The 19,144-nt window shown below is 45.4% G+C and overlaps 1 protein-coding gene and 1 long non-coding RNA gene across 2 annotated transcripts; one reads left to right on the plus strand and one right to left on the minus strand.

The window, feature by feature from the left end:
* The first annotated feature begins 718 nt into the window (after positions 1–718).
* LOC136471612 (uncharacterized) lies at positions 719–5,268 on the plus strand. The gene is made up of 3 exons (XR_010762067.1): positions 719–1,089; positions 3,445–3,495; positions 3,769–5,268. It is a non-coding gene; the product is annotated as an uncharacterized lncRNA (long non-coding RNA).
* Positions 5,269–14,562: 9,294 nt separating this feature from the next.
* LOC136527225 (subtilisin-like protease SBT1.7) lies at positions 14,563–17,696 on the minus strand. Its single transcript, XM_066520233.1, has one exon. The coding sequence runs from the start codon at positions 17,364–17,366 to the stop codon at positions 15,051–15,053; it is 2,316 nt and encodes a 771-aa protein (XP_066376330.1). The 5' UTR covers positions 17,367–17,696; the 3' UTR covers positions 14,563–15,050.
* Positions 17,697–19,144: the final 1,448 nt, after the last annotated feature.

Raw genomic sequence — 19,144 nt, forward strand, 5'->3', positions numbered from 1 at the left:
ACACGTAGCGAGTCGTGCTAAATAGATGGCGTGGCTTAACTACAATATATCATGCCAAGGATGGCCACGTTGGCGGCTTTCGTGAAAAATTTTGACCGTCACGCTAGCGTGTCAATAAGTCATGCCAATGCATAGTGGCCAGTAACACCATCACATTTGGCATGACGAAGAGAGCTAGTTTCTAGAAATTTAGTTTGGACGTGCTATTAATAAATGAGAATTTTCAGGTTATAATAAAAAAAAACTTGTCGAGGTCAGCCGACCCGATGGATTTTGAGAAAATCAGTAGGAAAGTACGAGTACTATTTTACATTGTTGGCAACACTATTAACTACTGCCTGATGTTTATTATATGTTGAAGGCCCTGTCCATTCTTTGGGTTGGCTGTGCCCCTGCAGACTGAAACCCCACTTTCTGTATCGTGGTTCGTGGAGCATTCTTTGGCCGATTTTACTGATGGATCCCACTACTGTCTGGCCGGTTATCTTCTTCGTCGTTGCTTAATTAGCTTTGATATATCTTTACCTTTCGAATCCCGGGTTCAAGCTCGGGAACCCGATAGCGCCACGTCACCCATTATCCCGCAACCGTAGGATCTGGCCATCACGCGATATCCACCGTCGATCTGGGTCTTAACGGGTCTCTCGCCCATTAAACTGCTAATCCATATGGTCGCGAGATCTCTTCTCGACTTCTCTTCCCCTCCGCATCGCGCTCCGTCAGTCCGTCTGCAGCGCCGCCCCCCGCCCTGGCGCCCTCCCTCCGTAGTTCTGAGTACTCGCGGATCTGCTCGGCTCTTCCCTACGCCCGCGAACTCTTCCACTCTGCTCCTGAAGACCTCGTGGTGGACAAGGGCTCGCCAGGTCGTGCGGAGCCGCGCTCGCCGGCCCTCCAGCGCCGCCGCCCGCTCGGCGAGTGGTGGCCCGGCGACCGCATCGTGAGGGGTTCCGCCTGTTCTTCTCCGTTGACGCTACAGCCACGGCCAGCCAGGACCTGCAGGAAGCCACGCTCGCCACTTGGCGTACGGGTTCGCCTACATCGTCGACCGCAAGCGGATCGAGGCGGCGCTGGGGAAGGCGGCCAAGTGAGGTGTGTGCGACGTTTTGATCCAGATGCTCTGCACCTTGTATTGTACTTGTACGGTTGTACCTATTTGCCTGTTGAACTGTGCTGCTGAGCATACAAGATGCACGCTGACCCTTGTGTCTGCTTTCTGGTCTTTGTTGGATTATTAGATCAGCTACTATGCTGCGAATACATAGAGCTTAGGTATATATATGTAAAAAAAAATCAGTCACAACCGATTATGCTATCCGCCTGTTTAGTTCTCCCAGATTCCAGAATTTGGCACTATGCAAAAAGAAGATTCCCTATCACATCAAACTTGTGGTACAAGTATGGAGTACTAAATGTTGACGAAATCAAAAACTAATTGCACAGTTTGGTTGTACTTTACGAGATGAACGTTTGGAGTCTAATTAGTCAAAGTTTGGACAATTATTACCAAATAAAAACGAAGAAGTTACTGTAGCTACAGTAGCCACTAAATCTGGCGGCGCCGAGTTGGTATACCAACTAAACGTGGCCTATGTGTCTACCGCCTGCTTGTTCTAAACTCATTTTGCAACGAAACTTTATTCAGATCTCTAATGCAGTGCTGTTGTTTGTCACGTGAAGTAAACAGGACTTGCAACATCTGTAGTTCTGGAGGATAATATCGAGGCAACCTTGTATGTGTGCCTGTGGTGTCCTCTCTCCTATCAGTTTTGTTGCCAATGGCGCTTATTATACAACAACGACAAAGTCTTTAAGTCCCAAACAAGTTTGGGTAGGTTAGAGTTGAAACCCAGCAGAAGCAATCAAGGTTCAGGCACGTGAATAGTTGTTTTCCAAGCACTCCTATCTAAGGCTAAGTCTTTGGGTATATTCCATCCTTTCGAGTCTCCTTTTATTGCCTCTACCCAAGTCAACTTCGGTCTTCCTCTGCCTCTCTTTACGTTACTATCCTGGCTTAGGATTCCACTATGCACCGGTGCTTTTGGAGGTCTCCGTTGGACATGTCCAAACCATCTCAACCGGTGTTGGACAAGCTTTTCTTCAATTGGTACTACCCCTAATCTATCACGTATATCATCGTTCTGAACTCGATCCCTTCTTGTATGACCGCAAATCCAACGCAACATACGCATTTCCACGACACTTATCTGTTGAACATGTCGTCTTTTCGTAGGCCAACATTCTGTACCATATAACATAGCAGGTCTAATCGTCATCCTATAAAACTTGTCTTTTAGCTTCTGTGGTACCCTTTTGTCACATAGGACACCAGATGTTTGGCGCCACTTTATCCACCCTACTTTGATTCTATGGCTAACATCTTCATCAATATCCCTGTCTCTCTATAGCATTGATTCTAAATATCGAAAGGTATCCTTCCTAGGCACTACTTGACCTTCCAAACTAATATCTTCCTTCTCCCGAATAGTAGTGCCGAAGTCACATCTCATATACCCAGTTTTAGTTCTACTGAGTCTAAAACCTTTGGACTCTAAAGTCTCCCACCATAACTACAGTTTCTGATTCACTCCTGTCCGACTTTCATCAACTAGCACTACATCGTTCGCGAAAAGCATACACCAAGGGATGTCCCCTTGTATGTCCCTTGTGACTTCATCCACCACTAAGGCAAACAGATAAGGGCTCAAAGTTGACCCTTGATGTAGTCCTATCATAATCGGGAAGTCATCCGTGTCTCCATCACTTGTTCGAACACTAGTCACAACATTGTTGTACATGTCCTTAATGAGCCCGACGTACTTCGTTGGGACTTATTATCTGTTCAGATTTCCAACAGGTTATTGCGAATTTTTAATCCTCTATTTGTTTGTCTTTGCAGGCCTGTGGTTTCACTTGTGTATCCTCTATAAGTTAATCCAATAACCTTTTAGATAAACATAGCGACGTTAACTGTCTTCCATTTGATAGTTAATGTTTTGTTTTACCTCAGTGGACGTTTTCCTAAGGTATGCCTCTGTTAGAGCAATTGAAACAAAATCTGTGGTGGATGATCAGTAATGGCTCACGTACTAGGTGTTGTACTCATTTTACCTTTAGTTTTATGTGCACTTTTCATCTTACCTTGATTTCTTTCCTATTGACCATCTTTGGTTTAGTACTGCACTTCATCATTAACTGCTACCTCATGATTTGGCTGATAAGATTCTTGGATACATCATGAGATGAATGGAAATGCTCATCACAGGCATAACGTTTGCACTTTGCAAGCTCCCTTTCTCGTCTTACACAAAACTGTTTTTCAATTGCTGGTTAGTATTGCCACAGTTCAATGGAGCTGCACATGTATATGAGTATTTTGTGAACATCTGGTAATATCCAAAGAAGGATGAGTCAAGTAGGCCTGATGATGTACTTTCTGCTGCACAGAGATACATTGAGCAAAATGGATCAAAAGCTTTTGAGAATGTTGTTAACAAGGTATTATCTATTTCCTCTTAAATTTTACCATTCTCATTTGTTCAAATGAATAATGAAATGTTGTTTCAGAACACGTAAATGCTTGGCATAGTAGTATAGTGTTGTGATATAATTCAGATGTTAGTATGTTATATATATGTCTTTGTACTGTATTGTATAGCTGAGTAGTATAGGAGTTTAACCTTCATATTGCTTTCTAGAGCATTTTTTTAATTTCCAAAGAGGCACGATGCTACCGCATGATACAACCAGGCCATATCACTGTTGGTGCAGCAGGGGATCGGTAAAACACTACGATGCTAAGAGGCACAACGTCAGCTAGAGCTAGGCCCGGGTCATCATCTAGGAGACTGGCTTTGAAGACTGAGTTGATCGACATGCTGGCAAGGGAAAGAAAACTCAGTCAGCGTGCACGTTATTGCCACCTTGCTGGTTGATCTAGGTACTTGTAGCCTTGTAGGTTACAATACATATTAATTCTCTTCTTGGTTTCTTCTTATTTCCTTTTCTTTTTGCCTTGAATGAACAAGTGGAAAAATCAGGATTGGCTACACAGGAAGCAGGATAGGTTGCAGTCATAGAAAAACCAAATAGGTAGGAAGAAAGAGTGCATGGACGAAAAAGGTTAGGGGATTGTCTCATGTTGTTTTTGCATATTTATCTGTTCCCTGTTTTGTTATATTAATCTTTTGTTCTCTGCATCTATTTTGCAAGCACTTAACATTTTTCGTTCTAAGTAAATGTCATAAAACTTCTATTTCTGAAATTTGGCATTGCATGATCTGAAATCATAAACTTTCATTTCTGCATTTTAGCAATTTTATGATTTATGATATACTCCCTCCATCCCAAATTGTAAGTCATTCCAAGAATCTTGGAGAGTCAAACTTTTTCAAGTTTGACTAAAATTATAGAGAGAAACACAAAGATTGATGACATCAAATAGGTATAATATGAAAATATAACTAATGAAGAATCTAATGATACTTACTTGGTATGATAAATATTATTATTTTGTTATATAAATTTGGTCAAACTTGAAAAACTTTGACTTTCCAAGATTCTTGGAATGACTTACAATTTGGGATGGAGGGAGTAGAAATTTTGGTGCAATTCTGTGATCTTAACCTCCATGCCTGAATTTTACTAATACCATGATCTGCCTGTAAAGTTTCTCCTCATTTTGAATATGAACATACTTAATCTAAAATGTAATGTTACCATGTGACCGCCCAATTTACATTGGTAGCGTACTCAGAAATTTATCACATAATACTACACAAACTATGAGATTCCTTGATCAAGTTTTCTTTGCCCAATATATGAAATTTACCATTGACGGAATTTTGAGTGCAAAAAAATTCAAGCACACAGAGACATATATTGCAGCATTCTACATATCTATTTGTCTACATATTTTTTCATCACTTATATCATGTTTCACATTCCTCATCCTTTAACTTCTAAAGTGCTTTCATAATCTTAGATTTTATTGGAGTTGCAGGCTAACAAGTTTATTCGAGAACCTATCCATGTTTAAGGCATAAAATTTACGATATCTCCTTGCTGGTCCCCTTGTCTCTGAGCTTGCTTTTAAACATAGCTTTGGACAGATCATAGCTTTCCCATTTATATCAGTAAGATGTATAGATGATTCAAATCTCATTTGTTGAATAAATGCATTTTTGTCCATGAGATTGTAAATAACTTGTACAGAATTACTTTATATGTGTTGTTTAGAATCTGACTTGGTAAACCTTCAATGACATTTCATTTGCGTCCTGCCGATGTGCCACGCCATGACAATGATCGTTGCATTGTGCCCTGGTGTTATCTTCGTTCACTGACAGCCAACTTGAACTGTAATTATGGATTTAACTATACTCCTGATTTAATTCTAACCTCCAATTATGGAAGCCCTTTGTAGCATCCTTTGCTGTACAATATATTGAGCTGTATAAGAGATCCAAGTGACATCTATTTTATTTCACCAAGATTATTTCTGAAGCATGGTTCACAGATAAAACGCTATCGGACAATCTTCAGTTAAACTCAATCATATATGCGATATGACTCATCTCAGCTGTAGCCGATCTTGCGCTTGCTAAAAACATGTCAACTAAGTAGGAATTACATTACATAATTTAGCACATTTCTACATCAGCAGCCACATATATGGTTACTTTGTAGCTCCTATATGTCAAAAATTTTGGAGCTCATGTCTCTTAGTCCAGATCGATCGCCAAGACACATCAAAGGAGAACTCAAACTTAAACCATTTCGTTGTCCTCGTTGTCTGGTCACTCAAGAAGGGCGCGGCAAAGCCCCGCCTGGTTTTCTAGTGTTCTCTGCATGTATCTACCTCCGACTATTAATTGTTGTAGGTTTTAGATGTTTGCGTCAAAAATTTTAAGGCTCCCCAAGCAGCCCATGGGCATATGCTAGTAAAAAAAGAAGTTTGCAGAGTGGCTGCTGATTCGTTACCTGACATTTACGAGGAAAAAGGTTGTACAGTGCCTAAACACTGTTGTACAGTTGCGCTGCAGTATTTTTTGGGAGCAGAAAATGGTGCATAATAACACATTGCGAGCATTAAAAAAAAGTTTGCACAGGAGCTGCTGATCGTTACCTCAGTATTTGTGAGTAAAAAAGAATCATGTACAGTAGTCGCTACAGTGACTACACTATTATACAGTTGCTACAGCTAGGTGACCTGGGTTGACGGGGAAGCAAAAAAATGATGTAAAAAATATAGGTAAAATAATGGTAGATGGTACTAGATTCAAACGTTGCTTCTAAAAATAAATAAATAAATAAATGAAACCAACCTTAACTCTCACCAAATGCGTTTCTCTTTTTTTTCCCTTGCTCTCTCTTTTTTCTAATGATGGTCCCTCAGTCGCCCTACCCTTTTACTTCCCACACACGCAAGTTTCCAAAATCTTCCAGTCCGGCAACCGTTCAGCCGTGTTAGACGCGGTCAGAGCATTGTCTCCTCTCGTCTTCCGCTGACCAGTAGGCCCTAGGAACCTCGCCTCGCGGACCCACTAGCCGATCTAGGATCACCACCCCAGTGGATGTTCTGCGGCCCTTACTCCCCAATTTGTTTTCCCCTCCCATTCAATTTAACTCCCAAGCCTTCTTCACCTTCTTCCAGAGCAAAACCCCTCCTCGACATGGCCGCCCCTCCACTACTCTCGCTGTCCCTCATGTCTCCTCTCCTCTCCTCTTGCCGTCTCTCGTGTCTCGACATGTGCCATCACCGGCCGCCTACCCATCATCAGCTATCATCGCGTCCTGCTCCTGCTCCCACTCCCCGAATCCTCTATCCTTCCGAACTAAAACCCTCACCGCCTCTCCTCTCGCAGTTATCGCCATGGCCAACTACCTCCACCTTCTCGCCATCGAGCTTCTCACCACCAGCCCATTCTCCTCCCTGCTATCTACGTGGGTGCAGTTGACTGCAGCTTATCATTCCTCTCCAATCATCTCCAAATGCTCACCGGGTGCTTCCCCTTCCGATGAATGTTGCGGTGCTGTGGTGGCGACGCTAGTGGCGGGAGGAGCGAGATGCCTATGTTTGGCATCTCATCTAGACTCATCGGTGTCCACGGGATTCACAACTAGTGAAAACCACGTTAGTAAAGTACCATTGAACTGGATTCCAGTCAAACTAGTTTGAAGAGGAGAAAAGAAAATAGAAATAGCTCTAGGGAGCGACAACCTTTACCTAACTGGATTCAAGAACAAAGACAATGGTTCAAGCTATAGTCTGATTTAGAGGGTCTATTGATAATAGGTTACATCCTACTGCCTTTTGGAGGTTCCTATAGAGACATCGCAAGGATATTAATCCAATTGTTATGTTCTTCTTATTTGTAAATGCAAAATAACACGCATGAATATGATTTTAGTATTTTTTTTATTTAATTCACTGACAAACATAAAGTCTGCAACTATATATAAAATTGACGCAGTGCAATGTGATTTTCTTATTTTTGTATATTCCAATTGAGCAGCTTATAATCTATTTAATCTTGCTTCTTAATTTATTTTAGTTTCACACTCTTGACATTTCATGATCTATTCTGTTACTAGCTTAGTTATTCGAATTTGACTGAATAAAAAATTTCTATTGGACCTTGCACCGAACATAGAGAAAATACGACAAGACAATGAGAATGGAGAGTGTATGAGAGGCCAAGAGTCCATTCCACCTATCCCTTGCCTCCTTTTTATAAGGGAGGTGGAAGGTAGATATTTTTATTTAATCCCTTGGTGAGGCTTTCAAATTATAAACAAATTCCTATAATTTACAAACAGACCACTAGATACTCAGACTTGGCTATATGAAGTCAAATTATAACTCAGACTTGGCTGTGAGGATTGCCCTATAGTTATTATGACTATATGAAGTCAAATTATAACTCAGACTTGGCTGTGAGGATTGCCCTATAGTTATTATGACTATATGAAGTCAAATTATAACTCAGACTTGGCTATGAGGATTGCCCTTCAAAACCCACCCATGTGTGCCACATTGAAAACTCCATCTAGAAAACCGTATGGTAAAAAGGATAAGGAGAAAAGAGCACGCATAAAACTTTTGTCTATACAAAGATTGAATAGGGACGCTTTTGTCTTTGATTGATCTTCGGAGCAACCTTCGTTGGAGCCTCCATGGTTTCGCTTTTCATAACTTGAGCCTTAGCATGGCCTTGATCCCTCAACAGCTTCACTTCATGGATTCGCCTCCATCGAAGTGGTCGATGTAGTGGACATAGTTGTAGTAGGCGAATTAGTCGATGACAATGCCAATTTCTTCAATGGTGGTGATCCCCATGTCCTTCAATTCATCAACCCTACCATTGTGTGTCCAGGACATGCCCGAGGACATAGCGATAAGCATGGGAACACTGCACCATAACACCGTGTATTGTGTCAAAGTATTATCAAGTTTATCTGGCGAAGGCCACTTGCTAAATATCCTATTTTTGATCGGATTCAGACATGTTGCCTCACATATCATGATAATAATAGTTTCTACTATCTTCTTAAGATAATCCACAGAGATATAACTAGAGGTATGGTTTCATAAAGTTGCTATAGCATCCAACAATGCTCAGGTCCAACTGCTGTAGATTTAAGTTCCCCTCTACCTAATTCTTTACAGGAACCTCCAAAAGTCAGGCCATATTTTCCATTTTTTGCTTAACAACAAACCCTAGTACCAACATAAACATTGTATCTTATACATAGGAGAACAATAGCAGGGTGAACACTTTGAAGTTTGAGCACATTTTCATGGTTCAATATGAGTTCTAATGCAACTATTTTAGTTGCTTTCACGCAAGTTCATTAACCCAGAAATAGAGTGGCAAACCTTTTTGAAAAAAACTTCACCTGTGGGGGGTATGATTACCTCAGGCATTGTTTGACAGGGAAGACCTTCTCACGCAGGTCAAGAAAAAACCTGAACCCCTGTCCCACCCATACACAGCGGAACCATAGTCTTTATGAGAACGACCAACGACCTGGGCCTTAGACCTGTGCTTTGGCATGAGACAGACTAGAGAATTTTTTTTAACCCTAGCCTAAAATTCGCTCCCATGGGGATTCGAACCCACGACCCGAGGAGTACTAATGAAGCCACACCTAACCAACTCAGCTAGAGGAACGCTGAAAAAAATGGCACGATCTTTAAAATTTTGAGCTTGTTTTGAATGTTTTTAAATCTGATTGCACATTAAAACCTATTTTTCAACACATGCTTTGTCAAGGAACTTTGGATTTCACTTGAACACATAAGCTTCGAAATTACATGATAAAATAATACTCTTTGGGCTAAGAATATAGATGATTTTTAGGACTTTTGGAAACCATTTGGTGCTAACAAGCTTAACCAAAAACTTAAATAAAGCGTTCCAGAAAGAAGTTTCATTTCAAAACAAAAGCTATGGTGTCAAATACAAGCAAAATTTGTCGCGCTTGATTTTTAGCATCACATCTACTTGAAAAATTACAAGACGTCCTTTCTTTTGGACTGCTAAGAAAAAATAGTTTAACCAAAAACTCAAATATAGCATTTCAGAAAGAAGTTAAGTTTTAAAAATAAAAAAGCTCTGATATCAGTTCTAAGCAAAATAGGTCATCGTTGATTTTTGTTGTCTACACAAAAAGTTACAAGATTTTTGTAGGTCTCTATCTCATTCGTTTTGAATCCACATAAGAGAAGTTACACGTAGTGAGTCGTGCTAAATAGTATGGCGTGACTTAACTGCAATTATATCATGCCAAGGAGGATGGCGTAACTCTAGTTCCACGATGGCGGCATACGTGAAAATTTTGGACCGTGACGGTAGCGTGTCAATGACTCATTGCCATGCATGTGGTGTGAACATAGTGGCGAGTAACACCATCACATTTGGCATGATGAAAAGAGCTAGTTTCTAAAATTTAGTTTGGACGTGCTATTAATAAATATGAGTATTTCTGGGTTAAAAAAACTTGTCGAGGTCAGCCGACCCGATGGATTTTGAGAAAATCAGTAGAAAATTACTATTTTACATTGTTGATAACACTATCTATAGCCTGATGTTTATATGTTGAAGACCCTGTCCATTCTTGGGGTTGGCTTTGCCCCTGCAGACTGAAACCCCACTTTCTGTATCGTGGAGTATTCTTTGGCCGATTTTGCTGATGGATACCGCTAGTGTCTGGCCGGTTATCTTCTTCGTCGCCGCTTAATTAGTTTTGACATTTTCTCTGCATGCATGTACCTCAGACTACTAGTACTAGGTGCAGGGAGGAAGGTAAGGTTCCATGACAATCATGCCACCTTTGCTGCTTCTGTCAAGAATATAAGCTAGCTAGCTTAGCTGCCACTGATCCAGAGCACAAACTAAATCAGCATCGCTTTAATTGTCATGAACTTTTTCCTCCACTAACGTTGCTATGTCCACACAAGTGTTAGTTTATGAATTGCCTTCAGTATGCCTGCTCTGCCTGACCAGCAGGTGGATCAATTGGAGGCGTTTACAGGTAAATTCCTTGATCTGCCCGACACGCTCAGCAAAAAACATGTCTCACATACTGTATGCAAAATCATATAAACACCGCTTTAAAACAAAAAAAAAAGAATGTCTGAAACCCCATTATCTGTAGATATAGACAAAGCTTGCAAACAAGTGAAGCAAAAGCTGTCGGCAATCGGCATGCGTCGAATACATGCACGCAAAAAGCCCAGAATACATGGCATATGCTGATGAATAAATCCACCATGCATCCCGGCGAACTATTGCTGTTATATATTGATGAAAAGTCCAATCGCACCAGATTCTTTTGGATGGACAGGCAGTTATTGGAGAGCAAATCAGAACAATTAACACTTCGTTTTTTTTAGAGAAGAGAAAATACAGAGGCAACGTGAAACCGTGAAAGGTATGTATAGTAGCTCATCTCGTTAAAACCAAGTGTGTGATATGAAATCGTCCAGCAGGCAGCATTTGTTGACCGAGTTTGCTGGATACCACTAGTGTCTGGTTATCTTCTTCGTCGCTGCTTTGACATGTTCTCTGCATCTACCTCAGACTACTAGTACTAGCTGCAGATTTGCAGAGAGGAAGGTGAGGTTCTATGAGAACCATGCCACGTTCGCTGTTCTCAACAAATATGAGATCCAGTGCACAGACTAAATCAGCATCGCTTTAATCGTCATGAACTTTTTGCCCCACTAACGTTGCTTTACTCAAGTGTTACTATGTCCACACAAGTGTTAGGTTCTGAATTTCATTCAGTATGCCTGCTCTGCCTGAATACAATGGGCCTTGGTATGTCCACACAGGTGTTAATTTCTGAGAAAGGTGAGAGAGAGTTGCACTATATAATACATAGTTCCGTGTCCGTTCAATGAGCTAATAAGATCCTGTTTGGATCCCATGATCCAAAGTTTAGTTGGTTGATAGTCATTAGATCATTTTAGCATACTTATGTGGTCTAAATTCTAATGGTCTAATAGTTTTTTTTATCAGGTTGATAGTTGGTTAAACTTTAGACAGCATTTTAGACCATATGTTTGGAGCCTTAATTAAGAGGTGAAGTTTTTATAAACTTTAAACCATAAAATCAAAACGGAGCCTAATATGCCTGCCTTTTGCCTGAATGGATGTTTTAACCTCTACTATATTGTTTGTCACAGACTGACAAAGTAGGGAAGAAACACTAGGATGGATGTGGTTGAATTAGGATCTTTTAACCTCTCCTACACTACACTATGAATCAATCAATTGCCGGGGTTTACAGGTAGCCGCCTCCCAACCTCTGACTGACTCCGCTCGGCGAACAACCGCCGTATACTATATGCATACACAAAAAGAAAAAAGAAAAGGCAAAAGGCATGTCTCGGCATTGGGCCAGCGAGGCAGCTGGAAGAGGAAAAGAGAAGCCCAGGCACTATCTGTTTTTTCTGACTCACGGGCCCATACCGATCCGATGCGGAGCAACAACATTTTTCATTTCGTTTCGCGCTGCCTTTATTCGAGCTGTCCTCCCCTGTCCCTTCACTCCTGCTTGCCACTGCCAGCCTGCCCATCTTTCTTTATTTTCGCCCCTTTAATAATTAATTAATTCTCCCTCTCATCCACGCTGCGTATCTTCCTTTTTCCTTACCGGCGGCCCTTTTTTTCTTTCTTCTTTTGCCTCTTTCTTCCATGTCCTACTCCTCTCTTGCCTCCCTTTACCTTACACACCTTGTTTATTTCATTCATTCATCACTGTCGCTTTACAAAGAGATTGATTACATTAACTTTGATCACAAAGGACTGCTTCTATCACTAGTCACTGGGTTTTATATTAGTCAATATTTGTTTCCTAGCCACCGTTCAAAAAACCTGAATCCTGACCAGAGAATTTAATTTGGCACGGAAGAGTTGCGTTTTATTTAGCTTGTACATGAATATTTCGCTTTCAATGGGGACCCAAAATTTTATTCTAGCATTTGTTGGACATAGTGCCGCTTGTTTTCTTTCTTTTTCGTTTGTGTGATGATGAGGTGGTGGCAAGTAGTACAAGTGCAGTGAATCGTTTGGCATCAGAGTTAAGAATAAAGGTAAGGAAATCGGCTGGAACATATATCCTTATCTAGGCTCAATTATATAAGAGATACTATTCTATTTTATTACTCTCTCTGGCTTGAAATATAAGCTATCGACCCTCCTAGCGCTCGGACGCCCGTCTTCAGGGGCGCGTCCGGACGCACCTCGGGTCCGTCCGATCCCCCCCCCCTCCGCACGGAACAGTACGACTCGTTTCGATCCCGACCAAAACAACGGAACAACTAGCGCCTCGGGTCCGTCCGACTCGGGCGTCACTCGCCAGTCGCGGCGGCCCGCCCCATGCTCGCGCGTGGCCCGACCTCCCACCGCGCCGCCATCTAGCCTTCCCGTCGTGCCCGCCCGTCCCCCTGCCATCCCGTCGCGCCGCCCATCCCTCAGCTGCGCTCCGCTAGGTGCGTTGCATCCTCACCGCGCTCCCATCAGAAGTATTACTTGTTTGCAACATCAGAACAAGTCTACTGCAACATCAAAACAAAGCGACTGCAACAACATAACAAAGCTACTGTAATACGAGATGCAAGATCAGAAAAAAGAAACTAATGCAACAAAGAAATATTACTTGTTGCAACACCAGAACAAGGCTACTGCAACAAACAGAACAAAGCGCAATACGAGAAAGCAACATCAGAAAAAAAAGCTAATGCAACAAAGAAAAATTACTAATTGCAACAGCAAAACAAGGCTCCTACAACAACAGAAACAAAGCGTAATGCGAGATGCAACATCAGAAAAAAGATACTAATGCAACAAAGAAATTTTACTTATTGCAACAGCAAAACAAGGCTACTGCAACAACATAAACAAAACGCAATGCGAGATATAACATCAGAAAAAAAAGAAACTAATGCAACAAAGAAATATTACTTGTTACAACAACAAAAAAGCCTACTGCAACAGAGCTCGCCGGAACCCTAGCCACCGTCGCGTCCCTCAGATCCAGATCTAGAGGAGGAGGAGGAGGAGAGCTCAGATCCAGAGGAGGAGGAGGATGGCTCAGATCTAGAGGAGGAATGACCTACCTCGTCGAAGCCGCCGTCGCCGTCGTCGTCCTTGTCTCCGGTGGGGGGAGCGGGAGTGAGGTCGTTGGGGAGCATGGGGTGACATGCAGGTCGCAGGGGAGGGAGGGAGCACGGCCGGGCGGAGGCGGCAGCGAGCTCGCACGCGGGTGCGACATCCCCCTCTAGGGGCGCGGCCAGAGAGCGGCTCGGGCGAGCGGGAGCAAATTCCTGCGGGAGAGCGGGAGGAGAGCGAGTGCGTGCGATAGAGCGGGGGGAGCGAGTGGGTGCGCCCATTCCTGTCCGCTGGGGTCATGGATTGGATGGGAGGGGGAGGGGTCACGTCCGCTCGAGTCGTTCCTGTGCGGGTCTGTCCGGACGGGACGGTCCCAAACCATAAGGGAAACGAGGTGAAGTACTCTCCAAATCAACTTTAAAAAGACAACATGCATATATACTATTAATTAATGTCTTTGTTCGCTTATCTAAAAAATATATACTATTAATGTCTAATTACTAGCGCGCATATGATAATCATATAATATTTTCTCACGATTAAGAGAGTGCCATATGCACCATTTACTTTTATATCTCATTATATATATATATATATATATATATATATATATATATATATATGTATGTATGTATGTATGTATGTATGTATGTATGTGCTTGAATTCAATTCATAGTCGTAGTTGAACCGACAAACCTACATGAAGGAGTACTTTTCTAGTACTAAATTAAACGTCTCGGTTCAAGTGTTTTTTGAAAGAAAAAAATCCGAATACGGTTGAAGTGTTCTCTACTTTATTTTTGAAAATTGATCTCTCAACTGTGATATTACTAAAAATCAAAGCATCATGGCTCATGATGAGAGGATAATATATAAGCGTTATTACATTTCCACAATTTCAGGTAAAGCCACAAAAAATGTAACAATTTAAGACTTTTCAAAAAAAAAGGTAGAACGAAAAACATTTTCTTTTTGTGACTAGAACGAAAAACAATTGTGGACAACATTTCTGATAGGCGATAGTCCCCCACAGAAGGTTCCAATCAGTCATTGTGAAGCTAGCTGCCCTTGGCCCCTTGACTCGCACTCTGGTCCAGTCCAGTCCATCCAACTTGCAAGCCCCAATCATCCAACCTACATCATCTTCTCTCTAATAATTCCATTCCAATTAAGCACCATCAATCTCCATCCAACCATCACCCAAATCCCATTTCCATCCAAAAATCACAATCTACAGGCGCTCGTAGGATTAATGACCTTATTAGCAGTAATAACAACACAGAAGAAACCTCCAATTTTCACCTTCCCATCCTACTACACTCCAGCCCTTTTGACTGGGTAGTGTAGTATACGTGGCCATCACATGGATTATGGGCCTTGTTTTGAGGCTGAGGCGCCAAAAACCACCGTCGGATGGTATCCATCCGTCCATCAGGTCCACGTGAACGCCATCGGGCTGGCCACGCTGTGCTTCCCGTCCGACCAGACGAGCCGGCCGAAGCCGGTGGTGCCCGACGGCTGCGACTTGGACGTGAACCTCACCGTGTAGCTCTTCTTCTCCCCCGCCGACGTGAACTCCAGCTCCGTCGGCTCCACGGCCACGGCCACGCCCTTGGCGTCGGCGAGCGACGTCGACACCTTGTACGTGCCCGCCTCGCCCACGTTGGTCAGCGTGCGCCTGTGCGTCACCGTGGTCGAGTCCCCGCCGCCGTCGCCGTTCGCCGTCGAGTAGGCCACCGAGAAGGACGGGTAGTTGAGGCTGCCCACGGAGTAGGTCTTGTTCTCCGCGCACGCGTACTCCCGGCTCCGCGCCACGGCGGCGATCATGGTGGAGCTGTACTTGAGCGCGCAAAGGAAGTCCACGTAGTCACGGGTGCCCAGGTCGTACACCAGCCCCGGGTCCACCGCCCGCGCGGGGTCCACGTGCCCGGCGCCGTAGTCGAACGGCGTGGCCGCCTCGCCCGTCGCCGCGTCCAGCAGGGGCGACGACCTGGGGCCGCCGGAGTAGCTGGCGTAGACCGTGGTCATCAGCGCCGAGCGCACGGCGGCGGGGCTCCACTCCGGGTGCGCGCTCCGGAGCAGCGCCGCCAGCCCGCTCACGTGCGGGCACGACATGGACGTGCCGGAGATGATGTTGAAGCCCACGCGGCGGGTGTCGGCTTCGAGGCCCGTCGGACCGGCCTTGCCCGTCCACGCCGCCAGGATGTTCACCCCGGGCGCGATCATGTCCGGCTTCAGGATCTCCGGCGTCACCATGTTGGGCCCGCGCGACGAGAACGCCGCCACCACGGGCGAGGGGCGCACCCCCACCTTCGTCCCGGCCACCACGATCGTCGCCGTGGGGTTCGGGTCGGAGGCCACGTACGACTTGATCGCCGTGCCTTCCCTCTCGCCGACTCCCGCGGCGGGGAGGAGGTGCGCGTCGGCGACGAGCTCCTGGCCGTTGGCGGCCGTGTTGCAGAGCACCATGCCGGCGCCTCCCGCGTCGCGCACGACGAGGCCCTTCTGGACGCGCGCGCTGACGCCGCGGTCGCACACGACGATCTTGCCGGCCACCTTCTCCGGTGTGAGCGTCCCGGGCATGCACAGGTTCCCCGCGGTGGAGTTGGAGGCGTTGGCCGCGTACAGGATGGGGATCGGGGCGCTGGGGAGCGGCTTATTCCCGGAGTAGAGCGAGACGCCCGTGTAGTTCTTTCCGTCGCCGAGCACGACGTACGCCGGGAAGTCGCGGTCGAGCGTGCCGGCGCCGACGGTGGTGATCCACGGCGCCACGTTGGAGAGCGTGGAGCTCCCCGGGCCAGCGTTGCCCGCCGAGCAGGAGACGAGGACGTTCTGCTCCGTGGCGGCGAACGCGCCGATGGCGACGCTGTCGCGGGAGTAGTCGGCGGCGCCTCCCCCCAGAGAGAGCGAGAGCACGCCGCACCCGTCGGCGACGGCGGCGTCCATGCCCGCGAGGATGTCGGAGCTGAAACACCCGCCGAGCCAGCACACCTTGTACACCGCGACGCGCGCGCGGGGCGCCATGCCGCGCGCCGTGCCTGCTGCGAAGCCGAAGAGGCTGGCGCCGGGGACGGCGGCTCCCGCGGCCGTGGAGCTGGTGTGCGTGCCGTGACCGTCGTCGTCGCGCGGGGAGCGGGACTCCCGGTCCTTGTCCATGGGCCCCATCGCGGCCTCGTAGCCCTTGCTGAAGAACCGGGCGCCCACGAGCTTGCGATTGCAGGCGGCGAAGCCGCTGGCGCCGGCCTCGCACGCGCCCTTCCACCACGCGGGCACCTCGGCGAGGCCCGCGTCGTTGTAGCTCTTGCTCTCGGGCCAGGCGCCCGTGTCGAGCACCCCGACGACGACGTCGGCCGCGGTTCCGGACTGCGGGAACAGGCCCTGTCCGGCGTCCCCGCCGGCGATGCCCAGGAACTCGGGCGTCCGCGTGGTGTGCAGCTCGTACCGCTCCTCCGGGTTGACGGCCAGCACCCCGTCCGCGGACGCCAGGTCGCTCGCCTCCTGCGGCGTCAGGCGCGCAGAGAAGCCGTGCAGGACGGTGTCGTACGCGTACAGCATCATGGCGGGGGAGGCGGAGGCGGAGACGGAGCACAGCGACGCGCCGTACCACTCGGCGTGGTCCGCGTACTCGGCCGGCATCGCCGACTTGGCCATGTGGACGATGTACGTCTTCCTCTTCTCGGCGGCGGCGACGGCGGCGGCGGCGGCGAGCGCCAGGAGCAGCGCCCGCAGCATGCCGATGTTACGCATCTTTGCGTAGGTAGATAGATAGATAGATTCGCGCCTTATATTATGAAATGAATTGGTGGAGCAAGTTTGAGGCTACAAGAACCTGTGCTTATATATACACACGCACGCCCTGCGCACGTATGTATGTACACAGTGAGGGGAGGTGGAAGAGTGTGAGTAAAGATGGACTGGTTGGTGGTGTGCCAAAGACTGAAAAGCCTAGCCTAGGACGGCTAATAACATGTGTAGAAAAAGAGGTGAAGGTGTTGTGTGGTTAAGCGATTGCTTAATCAGGGGTAAGTCAAGCGCGGCCGAGGAGATGAATGAAGGAATCCATCAAAAGGAGTAAACCAGTTGATGATAAAGATGATCTGATTCTGATATCGATATCATCCACCACTGCTACATACATATGCCATAGGAAAAAGGAGACGACGAAAGGGTGGCGGTCACATGCATTTGTTTTATTTCTCGGCAAACTTTGGGACTTTTGGGGGGTCACTTGGATTCACTGGTGGGCGGTGGATCGATCGGCGACGGGGATAGCTGTCGTTGCCTCCCCGTGGCTTATTAGCCTTCTTGGTGAGGGTAATGAGGCTTTATTTCAGGGGGTGCCTGCGGTCCGGCCGGCGGCCGGGGCGTCGTCAACGAGAGTTTGGGAGCGGGCGGGCGGCCATGAGCTGAGCTGGGCTTGTCGGCCGGCCGCCGCCGATAAAAGTCTAGTCGACTCACCTCTCATGGATTTGTGGAGCTAGCTGCAGAGCGCGTGTGCAGGGTATGTACCCTTGGTGTTCACATGCCGGACGTGCATGTGTCATGTGTCGTACGTCTACGCGTAGCCTGGCGTCCAATGAGACCACCAAATATACCGGACCAAAATGAGATTTCACCACCGGCGTTGGAGCACCACCGTGGAGTGACCAAATTTCCTGATCCTTGAGAACGGATGACGCGGTTTACGTCAGGCAATGCAAGAAGGGTCTTCTAAGTTCTAATGACTAATCTCGTCTCAGCTCTCAAGTGATCAATGATAAATCCAATAATTGAAGCTGAAGAAGAACCTCCTATCACAAATGTAAGGGATTTGTTAAATTTCAGGTGCCTAAATTTTAGTTTCCATTCAGGTGACAATTATTGCATATATTTTATATTAAAATTGAAGTTCTAGTTCGTCTCAATTTTTGTAGACACAATCTGCAATTTTTAGTTCCAAGAATAAAAAAAATTGTTAGATAAAACCACAAACCTAACAAAATCTGATATGTGTTGGTACGAAGACAATTTAATAATTTATAATTATTTTATAGTCAGATAAGGACAAAAATTTGATAGGTTATGACACAAAGACACATAACAAATCACAAAAGTGACAATTTACTTGTATTAATTGATAGTACAAGAGTCAAGAGTGCTATTTGAAATCGTCTTAAAATTCAAGCACCTAAATATAATATAAATCAAGTTTGCTTTTCGCAGGACATTTTTTTTACTTTTGACTATAAATCATACTACAACTAATCGAATATTTTCTTTAGATCCTCCGTCTTAATTGTCACAAGGTATGCTAGCAAAAAAAAACAAATTCTACAAATTATTATAAAAAATCATAATATTTAACCATCAATTGATAGAATCTATTTTTCATTGGCCATATTAGCCATTGTATCTACTCTAGTTTTTAAAAATTACACACACCTATAATTATGGGAATACTCTAAAATCAACCTCTATATTATTAAAGTACTTACTTCTACTATAATGACAAATAACGTAAAGTAAACCCCTAATCTTCATCTAAA

This window comes from Miscanthus floridulus, chromosome 1 (genome assembly GCF_019320115.1).
Source record: "Miscanthus floridulus cultivar M001 chromosome 1, ASM1932011v1, whole genome shotgun sequence".
NCBI classification, from domain to species: Eukaryota; Viridiplantae; Streptophyta; class Magnoliopsida; order Poales; family Poaceae; genus Miscanthus; species Miscanthus floridulus.